This window comes from Conger conger, chromosome 14, assembly GCF_963514075.1.
Source record: "Conger conger chromosome 14, fConCon1.1, whole genome shotgun sequence".
NCBI classification, from domain to species: domain Eukaryota; kingdom Metazoa; phylum Chordata; class Actinopteri; order Anguilliformes; family Congridae; genus Conger; species Conger conger.
The window spans coordinates 28934531-28951999 of record NC_083773.1 but is presented as its reverse complement, the minus strand read 5'-3'; the positions used below and the strand labels follow the sequence as shown (position 1 = coordinate 28951999).

The 17469-nt window shown below is 40.6% G+C and overlaps 1 protein-coding gene across 2 annotated transcripts; it reads right to left on the bottom strand.

The window, feature by feature from the left end:
• Positions 1–5918: 5918 nt before the first annotated feature.
• Positions 5919–15842, bottom strand: LOC133110306 (transcription factor 15-like). Of its 2 annotated transcripts, none has more exons than XR_009704841.1 (2): positions 15394–15842; positions 5919–6698 (listed from the first exon to the last, which is right to left on the bottom strand). XR_009704841.1 is itself a non-coding variant. In XM_061220314.1 (2 exons), exons 1-2 carry the CDS (start codon positions 10165–10167, stop codon positions 6633–6635), a joined length of 549 nt encoding a protein of 182 aa, XP_061076298.1. In that variant the 5' UTR covers positions 10168–10397; the 3' UTR covers positions 5919–6632. The 2 variants fall into 2 exon arrangements, 1 of the variants encoding a protein (XP_061076298.1); XM_061220314.1 differs by lacking the exon at positions 15394–15842 and adding an exon at positions 9685–10397.
• Positions 15843–17469: the final 1627 nt, after the last annotated feature.

Sequence of the window (17469 nt, the reverse complement as noted above, 5' to 3'; positions counted from 1 at the left end):
GACACATCATCTAGCTCCTTGCCAACAATAATTTGGATGGCGGTTCAATTGACATCTAAAGAAGCCCAGAGGGATTCATGTTGTACTTTCATAAGTTTTTATAATGGCTATGGCACTTACCACTTAGCCTACACAACATTGCAACTGCATTGTGATACAACCCATGTTTTGTTAAAAAGTATTACTTACACAAGGAGTTGACATTACAAAAGTAGCACAACATTAGTTATTTATCAGATAAATGACCTTCGCAGCAAACTCCTGTCAGAGTGCTTCATTCCGTGACACAATATACATCTCTCAGGTTATTAGCGAGGCCAGCTGTGCGAGACGCCCGACATGTCTCTAGCTGAGGCTATTGCACTCTCTGGGCCCTCGATTGAGGATATCCTCCCTGCGATCACTCTTGGTGCTGAAATGTAGTGTCCGTTCCTCCTGCAGACGAAACTTGCCAAACTCTCGCAGCTGAACTTCTTACAGCTCCCCTGTGAAAAACACAGCACGCTCACAAAAGGGGAGCGTGTCGATCTGTCCTTCTCACTGTCAGTGCTGTTGACCATGTCTGCATAATAAGGATGAAACCTTCTTACTGTCCTATTGTCTTTCCTGGCTTAGCATAGGCTACATCGTATTCACCTTGACCACAAATATAGCTTGCGCCCTTTAAACACAAGATTTTGTGCTATTCATAATTAATGACAAAACGCAGTAGGAGTTCATTTCAATTGATTTGATAAAGGAGTGTATGTTGGCCTACATATTTTAATTCAGATTTTCAGTATGTATTTCAAACCTTCAAGTTACCTGCATAGGAAAACCATAGCTTGACCTTTTAACTTGAGGTTTTGAACTATAATATGAGGTACAAAAAACAGAGATTGTTAAAAATTGTTTCTTAGACACGCATCAAGGCAAAGAACGAACATAGAAATGTGATGTATGCTCAGTGACCAATTTATTAGGTAGACCTGTACACTATCTTATTTATGCAAATATTTGATCAGCCAATCATGTGGCAGCAACTAAATGCATAAAAGCATGCATACCTAGTCAAGAGGTACAGCTGTTTGTTAACACAAATAACCACACATTACAACAGTTGTATGCAGAAGAGCATCTATGAACACACAACGCATCAAACCACTAAATGGATAGGCTACAGCAGCAGAAGACCAAAACATCTAAAAAGTAAGCTGAGCTTAATATGAATAGGCCTACCATACATTACTATTTCCCAGCAACAAAAAAATGTCCAGTTTGATTTCCAGTTTGCACAAAAATAGATTACCTGTAAATGTGCCAGGGGAATAACTATCACAAATATGATGAGCCTGGGGGGAGATCTTGCATTTATTTTTCTTTCTCCCTCAAACAATTTTCAGGTTCACTTATAACCAAACTACAATTCCAACACACAGTAAATCAACATAAAGTCTGAACAGAAGTCTGTGAAAGTTTAAACTAATGAAAGGACCACTCGATCCCACAAACTTTCCCTTACATTCGAGAATACATGACTCTTTGATCACTGATCAGGATTTAGCTCATGCATGTGGATAAGAGCAACCCATGCCCTCCTGCAGAATTGGACTCTGCACACTGTTTTAGGGCTATTGTTTATGCAGGGAAACATCAAAACATCCCCAAATTCACTGACTTCTCTCCTTAGCTTCAAGGGTTCCTCCAAATGTATTTTTTATTTTTTTGGAAGGCGCAGTTGGAACAGAGGTTTCAACCTCAGTTGGTGAGGTTGAGCAGCAATTTCTGCTGAGACCGTCTCTGGGAATTCCTCCACTTCTGCTAGGTTAATGCGTGTTAAAACAATATAACCTGTGTGCACAAGCGTGTACACGTCGCTTTTAACTACCCCTTTCCGAGTGCCTTTCTCCATGTATCGGGCATAGGAGTTCTGTTCTTCCGTGTAAAAGCATAATAAAAAATCGGAAGCAACACATCCCTAGCCGCATGGATGAAAGCACCAGGGTGCGTGTTTCTAGCCCATTAATATCCCCCAGCCCCAGGTTGAACAAGGAGCCATTCCACTGGTCAGCTAAACGAAAATATGGCACAATAGAGTTTATTTAGAGCACAAGTCTGTGGAGAGGATGTTATTACAACATGTATTCCTGCCCACAGTGGTTGCTAGTGTGCTTTAGCAAGACATGCTGTGTTGCAACACCTAAAAATTGTGTCACTACAGGGTATATGCACAGCTTACATGAGGTGGATTACTTGCACATATAGTTCTGCTGTTGATACATAAAGTTTAAACAAAGTAAAATAAATAAGATGAATATGTGTTTGTAGAATATGTGTTCTATCAGTTGTATTAGGCAGCAATTGTATTAGGGTCTGCAGTACTAATGAGAGAATACTGAGAGTTTCTGTTTTTTTATTAATTTATCAATGTATGTCTAATATAATGACTAATATTTTGCCAATAAAAATGCAATATTTTTTTTACAATATACAATATATACAATATATTTTTGCAATATACTTTTTACTGTAGCAGCAGATTATAAATCTTCATTGTTTAAGTGTCCAAGTTTTTAGGGTCAGCCTTTTCAAACAACAAAAAACAGCACATGCAAGTAATTATTCAGCTTAGGTGTGAGTGAGAGAGGAGGTGACCATGAGATCATGCACTGTTTCACACCACTGCAAGGCATCCAGCTGACAACAGCTCAAGAGTGGAATCATGAGCTGTTAGAAAAATACACTCAGAATTAAAACAGGTTCTGGGGTCCCTTGTGCACATACGTCCTGGATACTAAGACAAGTAAACACACGCATGCACGCACGCACACACACTCACACGGAAACCTACACATGGACATAAACACAGCCACACACACAGAAATATACACACGGACATACACACACATACACAGCCACACACACAGCAATATACACAAGGACATACACACACACACAGAAATATACACGGACATACACACAGACACACACACAGAAATATACACACGGAAACATACACACACACAAACACACAGCCACATACACAGAAATATACACATGGACATACACACATGGGAACATACACATACACACATACACACAGCCATACACACATACATACATACACACACACACAGGGAAACATACACACACATAGCCACACACATGCATGGACACATCTCCAAGTCAAAGTCTGGATGAGGACTCTTCCTGAATTCTGATTTATTTGTTTTTGTAGACCTGTTTGGAATGCAACTTTTTATTTATTTATCTTTGACTTCTCACCCGGGGATTAAATTTAAGAGCAGGACATCTGTGCTCCAGTGTGGGATGATGTCAGGACTGGGGCTGTGTGGAGAGGGCCACCGCAGGGTCGGCTGCACACACGCTTCCTTCCTGCGCTGTGGTGACAGCTTCCTGCCCGGGGGAGCCTGAGGGAGCAGCGTCTGGCCAGGCCCTGGGCCTGATGTCAGAGAGCTGACCGCAGGAAACTCCCATTCAGCCTCGTCTGGACAAAACACGCAGAGGGACATCGGGAGACGACCAAGTGTTCCCAGCAGAAATCGTGAAAATGTTTTACTCTAGCAATAAATGTTTTGATTGCAGTTCTACATTTTCCACATACATAATTTAGACTTTAAGGGACCATGAGGTAAACTGTTTTGGAACCCCTACGCAGCACCATCTACATACTCACAACTCCATGTATTGATTTTTTTCTTTCCTTTGTGCTTAGCTCTGCTAAGCCACTTGCAGGGACTGATTAGCAGCAGTTGTGCCTACCCTCTGCCCCTCTTCCCACTACCACATTAGCCTTATCTGTAACTGCTAATATATCTCAGAGCGTAACTCACAGCAGTGACTCAGATGTTTCTGTTCCACACAGACCCCCCACCTCTCCCTCTGCCACTTCCACCCGTGTCAGGCATTGTGATTTACACCACTGATATCCCGACAGCTGTGTCAGGTCTCAAGCACGGCACACAGGGCTAATGTTCACTGTGACTAATAAACACCATACATACACACAACAACCAAGAGACCTGCTAGGCAAAAACACACCGGTGACACCAATAACTGCCCTTGCCTTTTGCTGTGGCTTTTCACAATCAACAACAAACTTGGAAAAGCTAATGGAAGGTTTATAAAAATCATATTTGGAGGGTACTAACTTCATTCAAAATGTATTACTGTAAAGATTACTTGTGCCTAAACATCCCAGGTTAGGGAAACTTGCACCTTTGTTATCTAAATAGCCGTTTTATGTGACCTAAAATAATTATAATGCCCAGAAAATAATTTATCTATGCACTTATTAATGGGAGCATAATGAAATTGACCTGACGGTGATCCACTTGGATCCAAAGATTTCCCCACAGCACAGTTTCTGGGAACATTATTTCAGATTACCCTCAGCTCTGAGATGCCTAACTAAGAATGATGTGTGTATTTTGTGAATTTGTGTGAAACAACAGTCTGCAGTAACTTGTGCCACTTGTAACTTGTATCTGAACTGAAACATAAATATTTTTTTTGCTCGTGACATAAGGAATTAAACTCTGGTCATAGGGGATATTTCTGAACAAAATATATACCAACCAATGACAGCTGGAGGAAAGTATAAATGTCCCCTGCTAAAAAATTGTGCCATACAGTTAGAAGACTAATGATGACAGTTTGTCATTTCTCCCGTAGAACCATAGCAAAATATAGAGAGCAAAATTCCACCAGGTCCTTCTGGCCAGTGGAAATAAAGTTCCACTGAGAGAGCCCTTCTCTCTCTCGAGAATAACGTAAAACTGCCAATCTCAGCTAAGCTGCTTTTCCCATGAATGCCTGAGACGATGCAAATGTGCTGTAATTCATTGGAGTCACAGGGGATTCTTATTCCAATGTAAAGCTACAACCTGTGTATAATTTTAAAACGGCAGACTAAGTATTAGGAACATTTTTACTTTATTACACCTACTTATTCATGTAATTATCTCATCAGCCAATTGTGTGGCAGCAGTGCAATGCATACAATCATGTAGCTATGGGTCAGGAGCTTCAGCTAATGTTCACGTCAATCATCAGAGTGGGGAAAAAATGTGATCGAAGTGACTTTGACTGTGGAATGATTGTTGGTGGCCGACAGGGTGGTTTGAGTATCTCAGAAACTGCTGATCTCCTGGGATTTTCACACACACTAGTCTCTAGTGTTTGCAAAGAATGGTGCAAAAAACAAAAATAAATCCAGTGACCGGTCAAAGCTGACAGGAAGGTGACAGTAATGCAAATAACCACACATTACAATGGTGGTATGCAGAAGAGCATCTCTGCACACACAACGCATCATAACTCGAAGTGGATAGGCTACAGCAGTAGAAGTCTAAAAAATAAGTCTAATAAATTCCTAATAAAGTGCTCTGTGAGTATAACTTATATGTTTTCTCAAAAAAGCTTCATTCACAAAATTAAGGTCTAATCTTACATGGAAATATAGAAAAACACTGATTCTCCACAGTTCTCAGGATTCTCAGGATAATTAGAACAAAATTGTAAATAGAAATAAAATATTGAGAAAATTGGCAGTATTTAATTTAATAGTACACCTCAAACATTTTTTCTATTTAAAGTTTTTAACAGTTATACCAGGAGCAGCTAATTCCTAATTTGATGAAATCCTTTCTTTTAAAAAGAAAAAAAATATTTGGGAACCATAAATATAAGTAGAAAAAAAATTACGATAACAATACTGCTATAACAAATTAAAGCGGTCGAGAAACATTTATTTTCTCATGCACAAAACTGAACTAGTATTTGTTAGATAAGCGCAGAGAAATTGATATTAATATTAATATTAATATTTACTTTTCCAGTGTAATATATTCTGATAAATAATCCCATTATAAAATGAACAGCTCATAGTTGGGCATGTTGTCACATAGTCTCCTGACTCTTGGTGTTAAGTGTATGAAAAGAAAGTATCCCATAATGCCTTTCGGCCAGCACATGTCACAGTTTAAGCTGGGCTGCGAAGGCCCCAGGCTCATAAGGAACTCCCCTGATGAGACTGAAACGCCTTAATGTCCATATGGCCAAGGCAAATCGGCTATTAATGAACCTATTTAACCTGAGCGTATTCCTTGTTGGATACTTATTCCTCCTGCCTAGGGATAGGCCTCTGGAAGAAATGACATTTATTTCACCCTGGTGGTGGGTGTGCCGAAAAAAGAAAATATTATTATTTAAAAATACGTTTAATACGTTAATACTTTTGACAGCAAATAACTACATACTGTAGTTTATCATTGTCCAAGAAATGTAAGATATATACAAGAAATCTGTTCTGTGGTTTTGTAAAAATGTCACAAATGATACATAATGCTCAATACAAATTCTGAAACAACACAAACACAAATACACAGTCTGAAAAATAATTACAAATAATGAACTCAAACTTATGCCCCACATAAAAGTGTTTGTTCCGGAGTCTTGAATCCTCTCCTGTTTGGTAACTGAAACAGTTTTCTGTTCACGCCTCACGCCTAGCTCCTCCGCGTTTCCCCAGGCGCTGTTCGCGTTCTGGCTCCGTTCCGCTCTTGGCCCTGTGCACGGTTCTGTATGGACCGGTTCTCTCCCCGGGTTTCCCACCTGGGTTCTGCCTCCAGTTATCTGCAGCTCATGTGCAGCGGATTGACACCCCTCATCTTTAAACAGTCCCGTCCGTCTTTCACCTGAAAATAAAACCAGGGCGTCAGAATGACACGGACACTCAGCTACAATGAATACATATCCCACCATCCCCCATGCCCTCCATTCATAATTTAACTTTAAACAGACAGAGAGGGTAACTGATAAAGTAGTAATCGTTGCACAGAAAGTGACGGGGAATGGAGAACGATGAAACCCCCATCCTCACGGTTCATATACGGGTTCAGAGTCAGCCTCCCTCCGGACTGCACCACATTACACCCCTCCACACACTTTAACAGGAAATCATTCCAGTGTTTCAGCAGTAATCACGACTGTGCCAATAACACATATAACACAAGCATTTTCTGGTTGCTGAACTATAATTTGGGACGATCCAACCGTAATTCATAAACAGTAATATTGGAAAGAATGCAAAAGTTCTGTACTGAAGCCAGCATACGTCCCATAAGGCTGCTTTCCCATATCCTAATCCGAACAGAAAACTGAATGGACTCTCGCAGTCCTCGGAGAGCAATTTCAGTATATTTTTGTTCGTGCACTGTATGTCAAACTCCCTAATCAAATGCATTCTTATTTTCCATTCCCTTTACAGGAGATTAGAGGGCACAAATATCTCTATAAGCACACTCTGGAAATAAGGACAGTTTCTGAAGGACTAATACTCGACAATCTAAATGTACCTTGTGTTTCCCCCAATGTATTAATGTGACTAAAACTGTAATTTTTTTTATGTACTTGTGGAGATAGAGAACTTATCTGCATAATCGTATACAGTACAATACACTGTTAATACAACACTAACATTTCAGACTTCCAAATATATCCACGCTTTGCCCTCTTCTGCATTTTGTTTTCCGCTCACTGAAAAAATAAACATTTAGTAAAAATATGAATATTTTTGCTAAATTGTTATATCAAAGCCAAAACACTTAGATGTGGATTTTATTGAGGATATGATGTATATATGGTTCTATCAAGGGAACATTTACATTTTATCATGGTATCTAAAACCGATTACCCAATAACATTTCACTTGCGAGTTTCAGCTATATACTGTAGTTCCAGATGAAATATGTCTTGACAGTTAAAATCTAATGCATGTGTGTTTGCATGCTTCAGCAAGTAGTTTCACAACTGTATGTACATATATTATACCCATCCGTGCAGACTTTGCGGCCAGATTAGGGTGATACTGTATACCGATACTGTTATAATAGATTTTCCACCTCTGCATGATAGTGCAACCGTACTTAAGTATTACATTATATAGCATTTGTCATTTTTACACTACAACCACTGTACTACCTGGTGTGTATTGTCTGTCGAAGAAACAAAACTGCTTTATAACACAAAGCAAATGTCTGCGAAACAGAAACTATTTTTCTTGAAAATGCTTTGCTCGAGTCCAGACCATAGTTTTACCTTTGACATACAGTACACACATGAATACTTTGGGTAGCTATCAGTCTGCCTACACGTCCTGTCTGTTGTAGCACTATACTGGTCCCTGAGGGTGGGGTACATGCAACTGCTGCACCACTGAGAAGGATACATTAACTCAGCTGTATACAGCTTCAGTTCTGTATTATTATGTGTGGCACGTATATTATAGTATTATTTCAACTCAGTACTCATATGAATTCACTTATACAGAGAATGCCTCCTTTAATACATCTGTACATGTGCACATATAAAATATGGGTCGTGGTTAAGGTACATGACTGGGACATGCAAGGTCGGTGGTTGACCATTTGGCCCTTGAGCAAGGCCCTTAACCCTGCATTGCTCCAGGAGAGGATTGTCTCCTGCATTGTCTAATCAACTGTACGTTGCTCTGGATAAGAGTGTCTGCCAAATGCCATTAATGTAAATGTAATGCAATGTTCAATTTGGCCAACTTTACCACAGTTTTTAACTGTTTATATGCGGTACAGGGATAAAACTAGTTATGCACTGAAAGTATAAGTTGAAATTCAGTTCTGCAAATGCAAATAAATAGGATAATATTCTAACATCAACATCCAATAAGACCACTCTGGTGTACAAAAGTAATTTAAGATATTAAAATGAATTCAAGAAAAGTAAAAATAATTAAGTAGACCATGGCTAGTTTATACATTCCTTAGTGATGTAAATTTCATTGTACTTCATTACTTGCACATTTTGAATAAATGCATGTCTGACACAGATCCATTGTGAATGACATATAATTGTGTGGCCCTGCTTCCATGTCCAAGTCTGTCAAATAGACAGCCAGGCTGTGGGTTTTGGGAAAAGGTGTCAAAAGGTGAGGTGACCCCCAGGTCATTTTGGGGTATTGTACTGATAAAGGTTTGGGGAAAATTATCTTAACACACCCTGGAGGAAACATCTCTTGAGTTTAATTTCTCCTACAAATTCATCATATTGCAAGTCTAGATTAGTCTTCAACTGAAAAAATAAAAAGACTATAATCACTGCACTGTGTGCTGAGACATTACTCAAACCGAAGCTATAATGTCTATCAGCCAATGCCAAAAAAAAGATGTATTTGAATGGGGCTACATTTTGTGTACGTCCTGTTCATTTTGTCAATACCGAAACCAAACCATATACAACTTAAGTCACATTTAGACACAGTAAAACCTGCATAAGACCTGCATAAGAAAAAGTCCAGTGTTAATGCAACTCTAACACAGTACATACTGTCCTATTGGGACCATGTGTATAGGATCTAATTTAACACTGTACGCATTGCTGTGCACATTTCAAAGTGTCAAAATATCAGAAAACATAACAGTTGTATTTAAACCTGGTGGGCATTGACACAAGGCTACAATTCAGTAAAGAATATAGATTGTGCCATGAAGTGATGCTGTGACAGTACGAATGTAATTGATATAAGAAACTGTTGTTGAACCCATATCATTAACATTCTGTGCGCTGGAAATGTTCAATGACCTTCTTGGAGTACAGCACTAAAACATTTACGGATATAGAATGATTGTGCAAAGACGAAAAACGTACCCCTTTTCTCTGGTTACTAAGGCAGAATGTGCATATTGTCCTGGGCTGTTTCGTGTCTCCGTCTCCTGTACTGTACACGGCGCTTAGACACGGCTGTCCTTCTCCGTTGCCGTCTCCAATTAGTAGGACGTTAGCAAGGTGTGAGATATAGCTAGACGCCAAGCGAAGAGTTTCAATTTTGGAGAGCTTTCTGTCCACTGGCTCAGTGGGTATGAGGGTTCGCAGTGCGGTGAACGCCAGGTTGACGCTTTGGGTCCGGTCACGCTCTCTTGCGTTGGCAGAGCTCCGCTGCTGAACCAGAACAACTCCACTGACACCGGACAAATGGGCCACCCTCCGGCGCTTGGTGACACCGGCGCAGCATCCGTAGCTCTGTTCCGAGCTGCCATCACTCTCGCTACGATTCTCCTCGTCCTCGGACATCCTGCTCAGGTCAGGATAAATCAGGTGGGTCGCCATAGGCCTCAGCATGGTGAACGTCATACTCGAAATAAAGTTTCCAATGGAATTGGTGCCAGGGTGGTTTGAATGGAATGGAATGGAATGGAATAGAATGGAATCCTCTCACAGGCTATCCATATGAATTCCTCTTAAACGTAATGAAATTATGTATTTATGGTAGCGATTATTATAATAATAATAATTAGTAGTAGTAACTGACATAAACCTCAGCTTCAAGTCAGTAAGTGTATTTCCGCTTTCTGCGCGTGGAGTCAAACGTTCTGTACTCAGTTGTGCTCGAACACAGACAGCTCTTATAGCAGAGGGGAGGGGTTGTTAGTAACATGCAAATTCCTTACTTCCCAGGCAGGGGGAATAATTTTCCCTCCGCAGCCAGATTTACAATGTGAATTCACGTATTTATATCAATCTTTTTTTCAGTGTCATTCCCATTACTACAAAATATGTAAATTGTCCCATTGGCAAAATGCATACGGCTCACGAAGATGAAAATACCTACATTAATGTGGAGTCAAAAATGGCCATGAAACGTCTCCTGGTATGCAATTTATAGTTGAATAAAAACTGTCTATATAAGACCAAGAATTTACCTCAGTACAAACTGGGATTAGGTTTACAGGTTAGGTTCATAATATTTCAGGTTATAACTATCTTATTTTCAGAATTGTACATACTTTACAGTAATCACAGAAAATGATATATAATAAGCAAGTATCTACACAAATATTTTTTATAAAACCATGTTAAATAATTTGCATATATATATATGTATATATATATATATATATATATATATATATATATATATATACATGTATGCAGATGTTAAAATGTCTGCTCTGCACAATGGTATTAAGTTTATAAAACAGAATGAAATGTGTTCTGCAAGCTGATGGAGTTTGTTTGACAAGTTACAGCTCTCTGTAGTATTAGAGTTGGCTCAGTGGCTTGTTTTCATTGATTGTGTGTTTGATAAAAAGCTGCAGGTGTGGATGTTGCACATTTTCCATCATCCAAGCCACAGGAAAAGAACAGCCTCCGTTTATCTCTCTGAACTATAAAAACATTTTCTATGTTTTTGTTTGGAGGTGGTACCTATGTGTGTCACCACCTGTATACACAACCCCCCCCCCCCCCCCCTCCCCCCACCACACACACACACACACACACACACACACGGTAGTGCCTTGGGGAGTTTGGGGGTTCACACGTGTGCTGAACTTCCAGGTCAACTGCAGGTCTTCCATATTCACTGAAATTCACTCAACTACTGTGCGATAAACATATATCCACCCAATCAGCACAGAGCTTCTGCGCATATATACTGTGCGATAAACATATATCCACCCAATCAGCACTGAGCTTCTGCACATATATACTGTGCGATAAACATATATCCACCCAATCAGCACTGAGCTTCTGCACATATATACTGTGCGATAAACATATATCCACCCAATCAGCACTGAGCTTCTGCACATATATACTGTGTTATGAGCATATATCCATCCAATCTGCAGAGCTCTTACCAGTCTATAATGTGATATCTTGCATATCACTACTGTGCTGTAAGTGCAGATCCATCCAATCAGCACAGAGCCCGTGTACATCACTGCTCTAATTAACAAATGCATTTTCACCCACAGAACTGCCACTCACAAGATATTTTCAGTTTTTCACACCATTCTCTGTGAATTCCAGAGACTTGTGTGTGAAAATCCCAGGATATCAGCAGTGTCTGAGATACTTAAACCGGTCAGTCTGGCACCAACGATCATTCCATGGTCAAAGATCACATTTTGATGTTACACAATAAGATCAGTGTAACTGGTGGGACCATGATCAAGGCCACTGCTCCAGGGCGGATTGGCCCTTGCTTAGTCTAATCAACTGTAAGTTGTTTTGAAGAAAAGAGTCAGCTAAATAACTAATGTTATGCAATGCAAAAATGGGCAGATGTGTAAAAGGAGGAAGGAAGGGACTGGTGCTTTGACTCTCTCCCTGAGTCAGCGTTTGAGAAAACATCCAGAAGCAATGAACTGCTAACTACTTCCAGAAGCTGAGATTGTAGACAGAGGGGTCAGCAGAGGAGACCATTACACAAGCACAGGGCCCAGCGTGTAGCGCCCAGCATGCGGAGCCCAGCATGCGGAGCCCAGCGTGTGGTGCCAGGCTCTGAGGTCGAGCTGCGCTTATAGACTGCAAGCGCACGCATTTTTAAACACAAGCGTCGCGGCTGAGCTAGGTGGGCTCAGGTCGAGGAGCAGCGTGCCACACAGTTATGCATTACCTTTTATCTACAATCATCAATACTTGATGTATTCCTGCAGAGGAATGTAGCAGGCCTCTTCAATAATTCAGGACAGAATGAAAAGAGTCTGACAATGGAGGAAAATGCATTTGAAGAAAATGTACATTTGTTCTTTTCAAACACTGAATGCCCTTTGACAGAAAGTATCATGCGTTACTAAACGTTAAAAAAAAAAAATTTATGTAAGGTGATACATGATACATGACAAATTGTGATACAATTACAATCCTGGCAAAATTATAATTCTTCCAGTTTTTTGTCTCAGATCTTGGCCACGCTACGACACAGTGAAATAAAAAACCGACACACACTAACACCCTTCAGGCACGTAGAGGCTCATCTGGAGCCATCACACTGTGCAGGGACCTCCAGAACTTCCTATCCATTGTGACATGCCAAGCACATCTAAGGCCAGGCACAGCACTTCTCTAGTTCAGACAAGGCGCAACCAAAGCATGTATATGGAGCTACAGCAAGCATGTCAGTAAGGGAGCTGGAGCACAGCTGGTCATAGCCACTTTGAGTTTAAGGTTAGACAGAAGTAGCCTGGTTCTCATACTAATGACTGAAAATGCCAATAAATATCAATCAATGTATATTTAATGTGCATTTCAATTGTTTCATGCCAAATGTACAAAGGAAACTGTGGTCTCTGGGCTTCAGAATGTGTTAAGATTAATCTGTACCAGAACACCACAAAGGCACCTTTCATGGGAATTTCCAACAGGAGGAAGTGTTATTGGTCAGCCATATCCAACAGGAGGAAGTGTTATAGGTCAGCCATATCCAACAGGAGGAAGTGTTATTGGTCAGCCATATCCAACAGGAGGAAGTGTTATTGGTCAGCCATGTCCAACAGGAGGAACTATTGTTAGTCAGCCATGTTTAGGAGGGTAGTTGTCAATGGATGGTTATCACCACTACCAACACATTTTACTCATCTATGGGGCAAAAGGACACCATTTTAGTGTGAGATGACAGACCGCAGATTTGTATTTACCCTAGAAATACTTTAAAATAATTTCTCACAGAACTGGATGAAATGGAGCTCCTCATCATAATATCCCACTCTCCCCTATAGCTGGTGTACTATTCTCCATTAGAGGACATGGTAGAATACTCTAAGACACAACTATTGATTTAAAGATAGATACAATAGCATTTCGTTCACATCACAGATCATCCAACAGACACAAAATAAAGACGAAGAAATGGATACAGGAATAATTACAAGTAAAATTGCAGTTATTTAAAAAAACCCACTGCATTTTAACCATCACGATGACAGTCAGTGGCATTGTGCAATGGTGGTCACCCTGCTAAACAAAACCAGCTTAAGTTTTTTCAAGGATTTGAAAGAACTAATCGCTGGTTGACCATTTCAATATACTCAACATGGTTTGACTAGCTCAAGCTCTGTTTTGAAACGGCTGGTCATAGCTGGATTTTACAGCAGGGCAGTCCACTGCGGTTCCAGGTGGGGACGCCCGGGAGGGGACACACTGATTAGTAGCGCTGGTCTCAGCGATCAACGGAAAGCACCCAGCCAGCGGGCATGGTGGTAATCCCTTCTGGAGCGAATCGAATGGCTTCACCCACAGTCTCTTTCCTTTTTCTTTTTGTTGAAGTTGGTCCCTGGAACGATCGGGATCAAAATGAAATCAAAGTCTCAGAGTGAGGCTCAAGCAAGGTTTTACGATTCTCAAGCTGGGCAGGATAATGTTGCAGGATGCACAGAAAGGGCCTCGGCCTGAGGGGCCTTTGTCTGAATGCTAAGCTAACTAATCAAGCTATCAGACTGGCTTAGACAGACCTTTATGTTGAAAAAAGGAAACAGCTATGAACTATAGGCATGGGGAGCTGCCCAAGATTTTTGTCACAAAACTGAGTGGGACAAACTCTATAGGGCCATGATTAGCTCAAAGACCACTGTGCAGTCTCTCAAGTCCTAACTAAAAACAGATGCCTAGGTAGTAAGTGCCAGTATTTTACCTATAGACAAACACACTCTCATGAGTTCTGAACTCTGACTGTTCAGAGCAGAACAAAAAAAAGCACTTCCATTTCATTGTGAGTAAATATTTGGGACAAATGTTGAATGAATCCAGGCCAGTGTTTCTTGGAAGGCAAGGCTGCTTCAGAATGTCATGATGGGGTTAGGAGGGGTTGGAATTGATGTAATTGTTGGAAACATTAAAACTTTCGAAGTGGGGGCCAAACAGGAAAAGCCAAAGGCTCTGGCAGTATAACGCTAATTGGCTGCATACAAGAAGGGGCCTCAGCGTCATATTTGAGTTAAGAATTTCTGGAGGAGAGTCCATTGTAAATTAAATTTCTTAACTAGGTCAAACCTTGATCAGTATCTGGATGACACACAATAGAAAGGGTTGTTACGTTTTAACGAGCCCTAAAGTTAGTGTCTAGAGGGAGATATGGTTCACAGAAAATGTCAGGTCGAAGCAGTGACATGGCAAACAGAGGTATTAGAAAAATATCAGATCTTCCACACACGTGTGTCTGGTTTACGCTCACAGAAAAAATCAAGGGGTTCACAAAGCAAAGACCAATGCGCCCACTGTGTAACTCTTACGAACGATTACACGCAATACTTCCCCTTGGCAGACATCCGTGTTCCCCTGTGGTGTATGAACTCCTTTTTCAGCTTAAAGAAAGCATCAAAAAAGCGTCCTGCTGGAATTGATTTCTAAAAGCAGCAGGTGCAGCTTGGTCTCTCGGGCATGTTAGACGGAATACGAATCTCGCGTGTCAAGATCCCCTCAGGGATTACGGTTGCTTCCAGCCGGTGAAAAAGCCTTCCCTCGTAACAGGAAATCTTCTCACACGCGACGATTCTTTGGACGGGGCTTTAGCGTCCATTTAGAGTCGCTCTGCAAAGGCAACGTTCCCCCCCGGGCGCAGTTCTGTCTGCTTCCTACCTTTTCGCTCGGGAACAGCCGCTCCGCCTATAAGGTTCTGGCGTTGTCCTGCCTATCTCGCGCCGCGATCTTCAAGAGAGCGACAACCTTCTTCTTCCTCCAAGGTCAAAGAGTTGATGAAAGAAGCTAAAGAAAGGGGCCATTAAATCTCTTTTGTTTTGACCATATACACTAAAGAGCTTATCAACACACAACAGCTTAAACGGAGTCCCTCGGGATGTTTCTGACAGAACTTTCTAATGTAACCTATGGTTAACACGCTATACCATGCGTTTTTCAAGTATGCTACGTATTAGTTTGAAAATGCTGCTTGAGCTATATGAAAAACGTTGTTTTAATTATGTTTAGAAACAAATTATGAAGGGATGAAAGTATACACAGCTACATTGTACATGCTATTTGGTTACAAGAATATTCTTTGTCTATCAGCACGCAATAAAAAAATATAGTTAAACATACATCTAAGCATCTGACACACATGCAGTGCCTTCCATAACGTTTGGGACAAAGACCCATCATTTATTTATTTGCCTCTGCACTCCACAATTTGAGATTTGTCATTTTAAAAAAATCACATGTGGTTAAAGTGCACATTGTCAGATTTTAATAAAGGACATTTATATGCATTTTAGTTTCACCATGAAGAAATGACAGCAGTGTTTATATATAGTCCCCCCACTAAGCACCAGCAATGTATAGCAGTTTGCATTTAAACTTGCCATATATTTCATGTGGACAGCAGTTGAAGTGAATGAATGTACATTTTCAAGAAAGGACATTTGGTGTGGGTGTGTGTGTTTGTGTGGGGGGGTCAGTCTTAAAATAACTGCCTGGCCTGTAGCAGGGCTGCTTCTATATCTCTCTCCCCGAGGGGGAGCCCTGGTGGGCCCTGTGGTGGAAGTGGGCCTCCTGTGGTCTAGAGCACAGAAAAACTCAGTTCTCATGACACCTGACCCATTGCACATCCTGTCCCCTGCTTTATACAGAGCACTGAGGGAACAGGCCAAATCAGAGGGGGCTGGAGCCCAATGGGACGTGGTCACTCCCTGGACTGTGATCACTACTGCCTGCGGTCAGTCTGTGGCCTGCCATCACTGGCCTACAGTTCTTCTCTGGCCTATATGGCCGTTCTCTGTTCCGGTTGTTTTTTGGTTCTCCAGTCCTCTTTGGCCTAAGGCTTGTGGTCACGGTCCCTTGCTAGCTTCTGATCACTCTCTGATCTACAGTATGTTTCTTGCCACTGGACTTTATTTGTCTCTCATCATCAAGATTTCTTTTATTTATATGTTCGTTTAGTTAAAAGAGACTAACGCCCCCCACTGAATATGTCAGCAGTTGCATGACTGCACATAGAGCTAAAGAGATACTGTTGTCCTTAGACAGATAAACTGACATAGTTCAATATTTAAAATGTCAGCTCAAAAAGAGTGTAGATGAAAGTACATTATGGTATGCAACTATAATTAATTTTTTACCCAGATTTTGAGTATGTATATGAAAGAATAACTACTGCACCCCCTTATCTCCACAGAATAACTACTGCAACCCAAGGTCCTCCTCTTCACTTTTAAGATTTTTAAATTTTTTATATGCTTTACGTCCGCTTTCCCATTTTTAATGTCCAGTTGTACTGTTGTTGTGGTTCTCATATAGCTCCAAACTCTTCTGTTGTTTTGTGAACATTCATAGTTGCGTGAGGAATACTTCATTCAATTTACATTGGTAATCATGGATCAGTTTGTTGCCTGTTCTAAATCCCAGAAGCTACCCCTTAAAGGGTAGCTACACCTTTCATTGGATATAATTGAACTCATGGGCATTAATGTCGTTCTTTCTTTCCCTCACCCATTCACAAGGTGGTGTGGTAACAATGTCCCACTGGATGCATGTTGATATACTGTATGTTGAATTTTTTTTTTTGGACATTTATTTCATTTTTTTCTGCCTTTTCCATTTTTTTTGTGTATTCCATTTAAATCTTAAAACGTAACCACTAAATTACTTTAGGTATATTACTTGAAGGTGTACTGTTCAAGTTGCTAAAACTTTGAGAACTGGTTTGATTAAACATCCATC

Bases quoted from the DNA above. Each gene is read 5' to 3' on its own strand.
- LOC133110306 (XM_061220314.1), bottom strand. From the start codon at position 10,167: ATGACGTTCACCATGCTGAGGCCTATGGCGACCCACCTGATTTATCCT. The intron at 6,699-9,684 runs GTACGTTTTTCG...TTTTATTTTCAG, and splicing joins TTAGTAACCAGAGAAAAGGG to GTGAAAGACGGACGGGACTG.